The sequence below is a fragment of the Vicia villosa genome, unplaced genomic scaffold, assembly GCF_029867415.1.
Source record: "Vicia villosa cultivar HV-30 ecotype Madison, WI unplaced genomic scaffold, Vvil1.0 ctg.000106F_1_1, whole genome shotgun sequence".
NCBI lineage: Eukaryota > Viridiplantae > Streptophyta > Magnoliopsida > Fabales > Fabaceae > Vicia > Vicia villosa.
Window position 1 is genome coordinate 569,271 of NW_026705017.1, and position 13,101 is coordinate 582,371.

The window sequence follows — 13,101 nt, forward strand, 5'->3', positions numbered from 1 at the left end:
ACACATCAACAGAGCAAGCTATTTAGCCACAACACCGATACTTAAACACATATATTACTTGTACATACAAGTATAGCTCATCACCAAAAAATATCGGGTTTTTTTATAAAATAAAATCAAGCTACTGCTCTCTAAGCCATTTTATTAGATAGAAAATTAAATTACAGTTTCAACGCCCAAACGACACTAAAAACGGACTTACGGTTTAAAAGTTATGAGTTTTACAAAAAAAAAAAATTTTCTGAAAGTTGTCAGGTGTAACTGGTTACAGCAGGGCTGTTACCCGGTTACACATCACCGTCACTGTATTTGCTATTTGTTACGCTCAGCTGTAACCGGTTACAGCAGGGCTGCTACCCGGTTACAGGACCCCATAATGCCCAATCTGCCTATTTTACAACACTGTAACCAGAAAAGATAAAGGTGTAATCTATTTAGTTAGAGCGTATATTGCCATTAAAGAGAGACAAAAACAAAAGGAAAAAAATAGAAAAGATAAATCATATATACTTTGATTTCCAACAAATCTAAAATATACAATAATTAGGCATACATTAAAGGTCTGTTTGCGAGTTTTGAGGAAAGTGGAGGGGAGAGTTTTGATAAAAGGGAAGGATTTAGTGGAAAGAGTTGAAGGATTTTGGTTGTGAGGGTTTTGGAGTGTTTGTTTTTATTCATGATAACAAAAATTTCCTAATTTGTGAGAACTCAAAATTTATATTAAATAAGGGTTTTAGAGAATTTAATAAATTTTTCAAATATCTTTTATATTCTCATAGTATTCTAAAAATTAATAATATAGTAATGATAAACGTTCTTTTATCATTCTATATAAAATCATTTTTTAAAAAATGTCAAAAAAAATTTTTTTTATATTTTTTAAAAAAATTCACTTTTGAAAATATTTTCTTTTCCTCTCCTCCAAACTCCCAAATAAAAATTCTAAAATTTCTTTAAAATTTAAAACCTAAGAATTCCATAATTTTTTTAAAATTTGAAATAATAAAACAAACGATGCAGTAGAACTTGAAACCAGATTGCTGATCTAATGCTTTGGATTTTATGACCTTACCCAAATAACACCTTATGTGTATAATAACTTGCAATATATTCCTCCTGGCCTACAATCCTTGGCCCTCCCTGGCTTCTTATTTTAGTCTCTCTCTCACACAAAATTTTATTATATAGATAATAATAAAATAATTAATCTTCATATAACTTTTTTTGTCTGAGTAAAAGTTTGAATAGTTCCTATCCTACATCCTTTTCACCCCTTTCACATTCAAAACTCTCTCTCACCATTCACTTTGAGTTTGACCCGTTGCCAGCCACCGGCAATTCTTTTCTCTCTACTCCAATGCCTACCCCACCTTGCACTGTCCAAAGGATTTTCTAAACACAACATCTATTTTTTTTTTCTTTGTAAAAAAACAAACACAAAGGTAAAATAAATATTCGAGAATATTTTAGAAATACCTATTAAAAGAATATAGATATTGATATTCAGGAGGTAAAATTAATTTAATTTTAATTAAATGATGTTATTGTTAGGAGTCTAGAAAGTCTGTATAAATGCCAATACATTAAACATTCAAGATTCTAAAAATATGAGTCATTTTTTTTTATAAATTTAATATTTTTTTACTTGTATTAAATCTGTAATTTAACCAATCATACTTGAATTCTAATAATTATATATTATCATAATTAGATATTAAATTATATGTTGTGTATTTGCAATTATTTAAAATATTTAATGCAAGTTTTTGGCTAAACTATTTTAAATTTGAGGGTTTTTAAAGTTAATTTTTTTAAAATTATTTATTTATATCAATAATTTATTTACTTCAATACATAAATAGAAATAAATATTATTTTCTAAAGATTGACCATAAATACGCACTTTAAACCTATTTAATTCAAGTGAATATATCAGAGCTACTTCATTCAATTTCATAAATTTTTTATTAAATACAGATAATTTGTAAGTAAAATTTATTTAAAATATGAATATAAATTTAAAATAAATATTTAATGACTAAAAATAAACACTTACCATTATTACTTAAAAATAAATTTAATAATATTAAAAATGAAAATAGTATTTCATTAAAATTTACTAAAAATAATAAAATTCACCATTAAATATAAATAAGTCACATAAATTAAATTGAATTATAAATATCTATCCATTCAAAAAGTAAAAACTTTTATGTTTTTATCTGTAACACATATAATAACATTTCTTGTGCTTTATTTTCCTTCATTTTCTCTCTCTTTCTTTCTCACTTTCACCTCCTTTTCATCAAACAAAACCCTAATTTCAAACACACCCCACATGGCCTTTTTGTAATTTCCATCTCAAGGCTTTTCATCTTTTCTCCTTTCTTTCCCATCTTCATCACCTCTTCCCTAGCCAGTTCTATTATATCATAAACAAAATCTATTCCCCCATCTCCTCTTCTTTTCTCTTCTTTTCATACCAAAAAAAATTCCTTTTTCTCCATCTAAAAGACAGCCTAGGAAAAGATCTTAGCTTCTAAAGATATTGTTCTCTTTTCAAAAGCTTCTTCTCAGAATTAGAAATTTTTCACAGCTTCCTCTCATCACTTCCATAACCTTTTTTTATTTTTTTTTTCCTATTTTCACTATTTTCAATCCCTTTTTATAACCACTTTTTTTTGTTCAGCTTTTGTCTCATCTACTTTTGCTTAATTTACAAGCTATGGATTCTGGTAATAGTGGAAGCATTTCTTCAAGTGGTGATGAAGAATATGATTCAAGAACTCATCACCAAACACTTGTTCCTTCAAATTTCTTCAATCCTCAACCTAATCTTCAATTCAATTCCATCTCACACAATCCACAATTGTTTCATCTTGGATCAAACTCAATCTCAAACTCAAACTCAGTTTCTTTCTTTGATCTTTCACCAAACTACCTTCAAAATCTCTCTCAATCCCAACCAAACATAGACACATCTTCATTTCCTCCATCATCTCAAGGACTTTCATCACCATCATCATTATCATTTTCCTTACAACAACAACAACATTTGAACCAATGTTTGTTAACAACTCCACAAACTCTTGGACTTCATGACAACAATAATGCAAGAACAACAACACCGTCACCGGCGACAACAACAACAGCCAATAATGCAACAAGAAACTCAAAGAAGAGAACAAGAGCTTCAAGAAGAGCACCCACAACAGTTCTAACAACCGACACATCGAATTTCAGAGCCATGGTTCAAGAATTCACAGGTATCCCTGCACCACCTTTTTCAGGTTCTTCTTATTCTCGCCGTCTTGATCTTCTCACTTCCTCCTCTTCTTTAAGATCAACTCACTTCGATCCAACATCAACAACGTCTTCTTTTTACCCTCTCCGTCCTTCACCACAAAAACTCTATCATCAAAATCCATTGCTTTTATCTTCATCCTCATCGCATAACAACAACATGGTTGATGCAACTGTCAACAACAATTATCCACAACAACAGCTACCAATATCTGATTTGGGTTTACCTTATAATAACCATCAACAACAACAACATAACTTCATGCTTAGCATGCAAAATCAACAACCTATTCATACATTCAACAACCTTTCCGCATCGTCTTCACAGCAGTTTCATCCTTTTAGTCTAGAAGCGTTTGGTGCAAAATCACAACATCATCAACAACAACAACAAAGTTTATCAGTACAATCTCTGGAAGATCTTGGTGTGAATCAAGGACAAGTGAATGCACATCTTGGTGTTGATAAAGTTGTTGGTTCTTCTTCTACAGGTGATGGTGTTGGTGTTGGTGTTGGTGTGGGTGGGGGTGTAGGTAGTAATTGTAAGGTAAACTTTTCAGGTTCTGGATCAATTACGTTAAACCATGAAAAGACAATGGAGAATAATAATAATAATAATGATAATAGTAATAATAGTAATAGAGGAGGAGAAGGTGTTGATTCGTGGATTTGTTCTTCTGATTAGGAATATTTTGTAAGATTGGTGATGAGACTAAACTGGTACACAGAAAACTTTGTTATGATTACAGAGAGGAATATGATGCTGCAATGAATATTAAGATTATTATCATCATGATGTTGATCATAGTGGGGTGTTGTTGGTGGTTACAATTTGCAGCTAACAATTCTTCTTCTTTTTACTATTTCTTTTTTTTTTTGTTTTGTTTTGTTTTAAATTTATATATGACTAGTCATCATTATAAAATCAATTTGATCATGTATGATAGATTTGTAAATTGTTAAATGTTGAATACTATTTTTTAATTTTGCAGTACTCGATGACCAAATGATCTTTAATGTTATATGATTGTATGTATGATTAGCATTTTATTGTAATTGTATAATAAGGAAGATGGTTGAAAATAAAATCATCTTGTATAGATCAATTATGTAGATCAATCGCAATTTAATCATAACAAAAATTTTACTTATTGTTTAACTGTAAAAATTTAATTGCATGCGATAGTTGGTCTAACATTCTCTCAAAGATAGTTTTGATTAAGAAGTATGATTAAGTTGCCCAACAAAGACGAAAATAAAATAAAGAATGATTTTAATGGTGAAATTTCAACGGTAAAATGTACATTACAATGAATACATAATACATGCGGATCATTAACAAATTTTAAGCAAAATAGAGATCCTAATTATATGATTTATTGTATGTTTGGGTGAGTTTCTAGCAAAGCAAACGTGCGGTGGCAACACATTTTGAGGTAAAAATGCGTGAAAATGGAAAAATTTCAGATTGGAGCATTAGAAAAACGTACGTTAGGGGACTGTCTAACGTGGTTCCAAACAAGCACTTAATCGTGATAAATTGTGAATGACGTACGATAATCTATTTTACATTACCTCATAAACGACACTAATTGAAAAGTATGGTTAAACTCAACAAAGAAAGAAATAAAATAAAAAATATTAATTCAGTGATGCATATTACAATGATTAAATGATACACTTTATATAATAATTATGACCAGTAAATAAATCTTAATTGATTTATAATAAAATTAATTAATTAATAATCATCTATAATTTAATATAACAATTAACATAATGAACTATAACATGTGATAATTCTATTTTGAGGCTTAATATTGCAAGATATTATTGTTATAGAGACAAAACACATTGGGAGCCATTATATGTCCAATAGTTTAAAGCTAAAGCGAATATGCGGCTAAGATTTCCAATAATAAGAAAAATTGTTCCTCGTACGATCTCTTGTCTAGTGCTTGCCTGTTATAAATAAGAAAACATTGAAAATTATACTATATACTAGAAAAATCATAGATAAATTTATTTATAATGAAATTAGTCGGTGAGAGGCGAGTACTACCATAATTTATGAAGAATCGTCAATTAAAAATTTATATATAGATAAATTATAAGATTGTGTGACACAATGGGAATGTAACTAGTCATTAAGTATATGTGTTGGTAAACATGGCATTCATAGAAGAAAAGAGAGAACCATTATATTTTCTAAAAATCTCCTTACATTTTCTATAAGTATATTTGAACCATTACAATAAAGAATTTCAAATAAATAAATAAAAATAACAACCAGAAAGCAACACACCTCCATCCAAACTCACACCAATATGAAGTGAATGTTAATCACTTAATCATGCAATTATTGTATTATATTTAATTTGATGTAAGACGTATGAATAATAATTGTACAAAACTATAGTTTCCGTGATATTGTACTATCAATTACGTGATATGGTTTATTAAGCTAAGTAGGTATGTGTCTTGGATTATTATCATAAATGCTTATGGGTCATTGGTCAATGAGAGTGTTAGATCGATGCTACATTTAACCTTTCCTTACAAATAATTTCTTAAAACCAATTTTAATTTTTTTTTTAATGATGTCTACAAAATCTTGTTTAATAAAAAAAGAGAAATTATTAAAAAAATAAAAAATAAATTTTCATTAGCTAACAAGAAAGTGATGATTTCTACGGGAGATTTCACAATAGACTAGTACGCCGCATCATTATCAACCTTATGTTTTGCTAGATAGTCAACACAAACATTCTTCTCCTCTAAAAATATGAAATATTTGACTCGCCATTTTTTAGTGAGAAATTCTTTAATGTTGCGAAGAGTCGCGATATAGTGATGTCAAACAATAACAGATTTAGAGACAAGCTTGATAGCATAGTTAGAGTTAGAATAACACGTCAGATCTTTGATGTCAAGTTCCCAGACAACGAGAAGGATGTTAGAATAACCAATATTATCCTCAAAATTGTGAACCCAAGCATCATCTGTATATCGAATCAATTCATTGAAACCCGAGATGTCAAGATTACCGAGGCTATTGCCATCAACATTCAAAATTATATTACTACCTTTCTTTCATCACCTTACGAAAAAACCCGCTATTAGAGTCACCGTCATTAAGCCATGTCAACCTAGACTTTTGAATGAGCATGTTCTCCTTGATCCTCAAATTCAACCAAAAGCGACTAGTAGCCTCTTTCCTATCTTTTACAATAGTATCCCTCCCTCCAACGAATTCCTCCTCAAGTAATTCGTCCCTTTTATTCACTTCCCTCGCCTCATCCTCCACCTCCAAGTCTATCCTCCCAAAGACCTCTTCATTCCACCACTTAAGTCTCTCTTTTAGAATCTGAAACTTCTCCTTTAAAATATGATCGCTCCTTCCTTCCACTATCATTTCCTTCCATTCTTTCTCAACAAAAGGAATTAAGGACTTGAAAGTGAACCACTCATTGTTGACCTTGAAAGGTTTAGGCCTCTAATCTACATTATCTTTGACTAACCATATTGGACAATGGTCCAAAATGTCTCTTAAACCAATATGTTGACCAACCACTCCCCCACCTATTCACAATAGAGTCTGAAATGAGGAAACGGTCTAATCTACTCATCAAATTACCATCTCCATTGTACCAAGAAAATCTTTTACCTTTGCAAGGAACGTTGATCAATTTACAATCTTCAATGAAGTCCGCAAATGCATTAGTCTCGGCTATATTTTCTACCAAGACCTCCCTTTCCTTTCTCAACGATTCTTAATGGCATTAAAATCCCTACAAATAATCCATTCCCCATCTTCATATTTCTCTTTAAGATCCAATAAGACTTTCCATAATTGTTTTTTCTTGTTGAAATCGCAAGGAGGGTAAATATTGAAGACATAATAAAGATCATTTTTTCAAAGCACCTTTATCCCCAAAAAGCCAACTCCTTTGAAATTGTTCAGAGCAGTAACCAAATCTTCCTTCCAGAGGGTGATAATTCCACCAGACATACCTAACGAGTTTGAGAAAGAATATCCAATTCCCTCGTTCTTCCAAAAAAAATTAGCAATGAAATCCTCCATCTTTATAATCTTCGTTTCCTGGATAACAAAAATGTCGGCATTACCTTTTCTAATTATTGAGCTAATCCTCCTCCTCTTCAATATACTACCGCCCCCTCTAATGTTCCTTGATCCAATAATCATTAAGATAGATTAGAAGTCTCCTTCAAACCCGTCTTGCTATTAAAAACACCTCTCTCTATCTCTGAAATCTTGCTCAAGTAATTGCTCTTCCCTACTGGCGGCACCACCCCAAGTGCAGCAATAGCTGACCAAAGTTTTCCATCAATGATATTTTCCAAATACTCCTATTTTCTGCCATTATTCCTACAAAGATCAAAGTATTCAGACTGGTCACTATGATTAAATCTGTTATCACGCAAAGGGAGAGGAGGTACCGAGTTCACCGCGAATAACTTGTTACCGTTAATTGAAGGACCAGAAAAAGCTTTAGTCCTATTATTCAATTTCCCCTTCCTTTTGAGTTTCAAAATTAAACGAAATTGTTTGTTACTGAACAGCCCACCTAGCTCTAGCAAGTGTTTGAATTTGAGAATTTTAGGTATTATCCTCTTGCCCACTTTATCAGAAGGAGCAGAGTTAATAGATAAGTTCACAAAACTTCTAACTTTTGTGCCATATGAGCCAACGGTAATGTTGTTCACAGAAATAGAACTCGAATTATATCCACCGTTTCCTAAAACATTCCCCTTCTGACCCTTCGCCAATACAAAAGCCTGATCAAAGGTCCCAGTCGAATCTGCATTAACTTGGGGAAGATTTTGTAAAGCGACATCCTTACCTTTCTCCAAGCTAAGATTACTACCTATGTCGACCTTCTTCCTCTTGCCGCAACTAGATCCATTAAATTCTCCCTCTTTATGAGAAGAGAGTTCATCAATGCTATCTACCGTGTCCTCCACTTCGTATCCTCCTGTTAAGTGCCAAAATGTAGTTATTTTGTATATATGTTTTGTTGCACTTTTCGATACTTTTTGTTAATACCGTTGAATAATTTCCCGTTTTGTGCATAAATATGTATACTTTGTGAATTGTTGTACTTTCATACACTTTTATACTTTTTGATAGTTTTCTACTCTTTTTGTAGGTATTCTTGCATATTTGGAGCATGAGAATAAAGTGACGAAGACACAACTTCAAAAGCGCGATTTTGAGCGACAAAATCAATTCATTCGGTGGTTAAGGCTCAAAATGAGGATGATAAAAATCATCAATTTGACTGCAATTTATTCATTGTTAGATAGGAAACTGAATAAGCTTTCCAACACTTCGAACCGGGCGCAAATCGGAGTTACGGTTCTCAAGTTACGTCATTTTTACTAAAAGTTGTTTTTTCAAGTCAGCGAGTTGGGCGCGATGCGCGCGACGCGCGCTGGACAGATCTGAAAATTTCATAAATAGGCGAAAATCAGATTTTTTAGGTGATGTTTTGGATATTTTTGAACCCTAACTCATCCTAGGTCATTTTTGGGTAGATTTAGCTTGGAAACACCATTGGAGCTTGCAATCGGATGATCCGGAGTCGAAGCTTCTTTGCTCATGATTGACACCGCGAAACATTTGATTTTCTTCTTCTTCTCTTCTCTTTGTATTTCTCTTTTGGTGAGTTTGTATGTAAATACTCTAAACCCATGGATGTTTGTTACTCTTTCTACTAGTTGTATAAAGTTTGCTTTACAAATCTTAATTGGTGTTTCCTTGATCTTTTTGCTTAAATGTTTTGGATTTGTGTTGTTGTAGAAATAGACATCACAAATCTTGATTAGGGAGATATCTGTTAGCTTTTGATTCTAGACATAGGATTGGGGTTAACATCCACTTAATATTTGAGTTTAATGCTTCTGTGTTGTTCGATCGGTTGAGACATCGTCGAAAGAGCAATATAGTTGAACTCTATCGGTGTTGCAGACATGGACATTGATGTGAGGGATATGTGGTGATTCTGATGAGTATTGTAGATTGAGTACGGCGGAGTGATAAATCTAAGTTTGTGAGGGGTAATTTAGATTCAAACCCGATAAGCTATTCTCTATCAAGAATGAATTTACTTTATGTTCATATGTTATATTTTCCGTGTTTACCGTCTAAACCCATTTTAACCCAAACTCATAACTAAGAATCCGTCGAACGGCGATTCAATAGCACTAATCTTTGTGTTTGGTGTGAAACATGTGATGAAGAAGAAGTTCGATTGGAATTATATTATTTGAAACTTTGTGGAAGTAATTACTCCCTTAGATTTAGGCAAGTTTTTGTTTCGATTAGCTTTAGGACTTATCACTTGTTTGTTAATCGAGCCGCATTACAACCTTTAAAGCCCCTGTGATTCGTGTCGTTGCATTTTCAATACTATTTTTGGATGAATGCACAATTTTGTCTATTGTTTGCAAGATTGTTGGGTGTGTGTCAAAGTCCTCACCTTTCGGTGTTTTTCATCTACCGATGAGTTTTTGCTAGGCGTGATTCGTGATTGAGCATGTTTTGTTTTAGAATGTTTTGTATGATTTTTGTACTTAGGATTCGTTTCATTTTCATGTTCGTTGTAGGATTGTGGTAAGTGTTTACTTTTTTGTGAGTTTTTCTTTGAACCGTGCAATTGTTTCGTTTTCTAAACTTTGTTGATTCTTGATTCTTTGGATTTTTACTTTTGCGATTTGAGAGTTTGTCCTTGTTTGAGGACAAACAAATTCAACTTGGGGAGAGTTGTTAAGTTCCAAAATGTAGTTATTTTGTATATATGTTTTGTTGCACTTTTCGATACTTTTTGTTAATACCGTTGAATAATTCCCCGTTTCGTGCATAAATACGTATACTTTGTGAATTGTTGTATTTTCATACACTTTTATACTTTTTGATAATTTTCTACTCTTTTTGTAGGTATTCTTGCATATTTGGAGCATGAGCAATAAAGTGTCGAAGACACGGCTTCAAACGCGCGATTTTGAGCGACGGAATCAATTCATTCGGTGGTTAAGGCTCAAAATGAGGATGATAAAAATCATCAATTTGACTGCAATTTATTCATTGTTAGATAGGAAATTGAATAAGCTTTCCAACGCTTCGAACCGGGCGCAAATCGGAGTTACGGTTCTCAAGTTACGTCATTTTTACTAAAAGCTGTTTTTTCAAGTCAGCGAGTTGGGTGCGATGCGCGCGACGCGCGCTGGACAGATCTGAAAATTTCATAAATAGGCGAAAATCAGATTTTTAGGTGATGTTTTGGATATTTTTGAACCCTAACTCATCCTAGGTCATTTTTGGGTAGATTTAGCTTGGAAACACCATTGGAGCTTGCAATCGGATGATCTGGAGTCGAAGCTTCTTTGCTCGTGATTAACACCGCGAAAGATTTGGTTTTCTTCTTCTTCTCTTCTCTTTGTATTTCTCTTTTTGTGAGTTTGTATGTAAATACTCTAAACCCATGGATGTTTGTTACTCTTTCTACTAGTTGTATGAAGTTTGCTTTACAAATCTAAATATTCTAGAGATAGGATTGGGGTTAACATCCACTTAATATCTGAGTTTAATGCTTCCGTGTTGTTCGATCGATTGAGACATCGTCGAAAGAGCAATATAGTTGAACTCTGTCGGTGTTGCAGACATGGACATTGATGTGAGGGATACATGGTGATTCTGATGAGTATTGTAGATTGAGTACGGCGGAGTGATAAATCTAAGTTTGTGAGGAGTAGTTTAGATTCAAACCAGATAAGCTATTCTCTATCAAGAATGAATTTACTTTATGTTCATATGTTATATTTTCCGTGTTTACTGTCTAAACCCATTTTAACCCAAACTCATAACTAAGAATCCGTCGAACGGCGATTCAATAGCACTAATCTCTGTGGACCCGATAATTTCCCGGATAAATATTTCCAAAACTTTTGTTGCTTGCCGCTTTACCGCACCAACACCTCCCTTTCCTTCTGAAACACTTTCGGACCACCCATCCTCTGAGTCTGAAGAATCCACTAAAGAAGGGGGTTTTTTCTGAGCACCAGGAACATTTCTAATTGGTCCAAAAGAGTCACCCCTTAATAGAATATGGTACTCCCTACCATCAATTATAGCTACAATTGAGACACTAAGTTTAAAGGAGATAGTAACTTTCACAAAAAATTTAGCAATATCCATGTTTGTTCTCTTCGATGTGTTATCATCCAAACAAACAAAAGACCCGAACAAATTAGCCAGCGCCACAAAGAATTCACAATTCCAGCCATGGTAAGGTATGCCATACACCCTTATCCCCATCACTCTACTGTTATCTACCTCCTCCTCCTTCCATCTTCTAATTGCCACAAACCACTATTTCCACCATGTCTCTCCTTCACCGATTATGGCTTCTATAATCCCCTCATCTGTTTCTTCCAATAAGCAAATGTTGGCCCCAAATGAGTGACCTTAATTGAGAAGAACCCCTCCATTTCAAAATGAGTTTGGATATTGTAAGTTCACCCTGGTATTGTGACATGACCCACATAGGCTTTGCATAACCTCTCCATATCTTCCTCTCTGGACTGGAACACCACATCAATCTTTGGACTCCAAAAGATTCACCCTTTTCACGCCCGACCGCCTTAACAAAACTGTAACCCACTCCTTCTTTTCTAAGATTCTCCTTCCTATATTTCTGAAACTCCAACCTCGTTCCTCCCGATCCTCAGTACTTTGTTGGAACTCTAGCTCTCTCGAATTCGGGGAAATTCTCACATGAATCTTTTTACCATCAATAATAATGTTATCAAGTCTAACCGCAAGCATACGAGCATCTTTCACCTCCCTAAACTTGGCAAAACCGAATTTCTTCCCAAATTTGTTACTTCAGGGAAAAATAGCAACCTCCACAACGTCTCCATTGCACCAAAAGAGATAAAAAATGTCGACTGTCTTTATTCGGCTTGGAATTCGGAAATATAAACAGAGGTAATAATGGACTCCTCACCACCTACTAGCTTCCTTCCTGCCGGATAAATGTCTCATTTTGGAGCCAAATTCCGGAAAACCCTATTTTCACTTCAAACCACCTAACGCTGCCGTGTAAAAGACCACCCTTCATGAAACACGGATACAGTGGAAAGCGCCTGCGCTTTCCACTCTTTTTTTTTCTATTTTGTATAAATTTAGTGTTACTTATTAATTTTAATATAATACTTATGGACTTCAAAAATTAACATAGGAGATTAAAAGAAAATATTAAACTTTTACCTTATTATTTTATTGGCTAATTATACAATTGTTTATTACTTTAACTTTTTATTTAATAGATTTTGTATGGCTTAAATGAAAATTTTCATATTTCGTACGTTTGCGTTATTAGCATTACTTATTATTTCCGTATCTTGATTAATTTTTTGTCTTGCTTTTCAACAACGAATGATAATTTCGTGTGGAGCAATTGATGGCAAGATTAGTGGCTTCTTTTGCAGCCACATTCACCAAAATTCTCTCTTTTTATTGCTAAGACAAATGTAAGGTGAGGGATAGTGTCCTATCAAAAGTAGAAAACATTTTACGGCTAAAAAATACACACACAATTTTTTTTTTTTTCCAAAAACATTAAAGAAAATTTTATCCTTCGATTAGATATAAAGAAATGGTCACATCTATTAATATGGATATAAAAAATGTAAATATAGACCCATATCATTTTTACACCTTTATCTTATTTTTTATACTATAAAATTAAATATTTTATTAAAAACGACTAGGCA

General features: G+C 33.0%; 1 protein-coding gene across 1 annotated transcript; it reads left to right on the forward strand.

Moving 5' to 3' along the window:
- The first annotated feature begins 2,308 nt into the window (after positions 1-2,308).
- Positions 2,309-4,312, forward strand: LOC131624118 (uncharacterized). The gene has a single exon (XM_058895102.1). It carries the CDS (start codon positions 2,726-2,728, stop codon positions 3,986-3,988), a length of 1,263 nt encoding a protein of 420 aa, XP_058751085.1. The 5' UTR covers positions 2,309-2,725; the 3' UTR covers positions 3,989-4,312.
- The last annotated feature ends 8,789 nt before the right edge of the window (positions 4,313-13,101 follow it).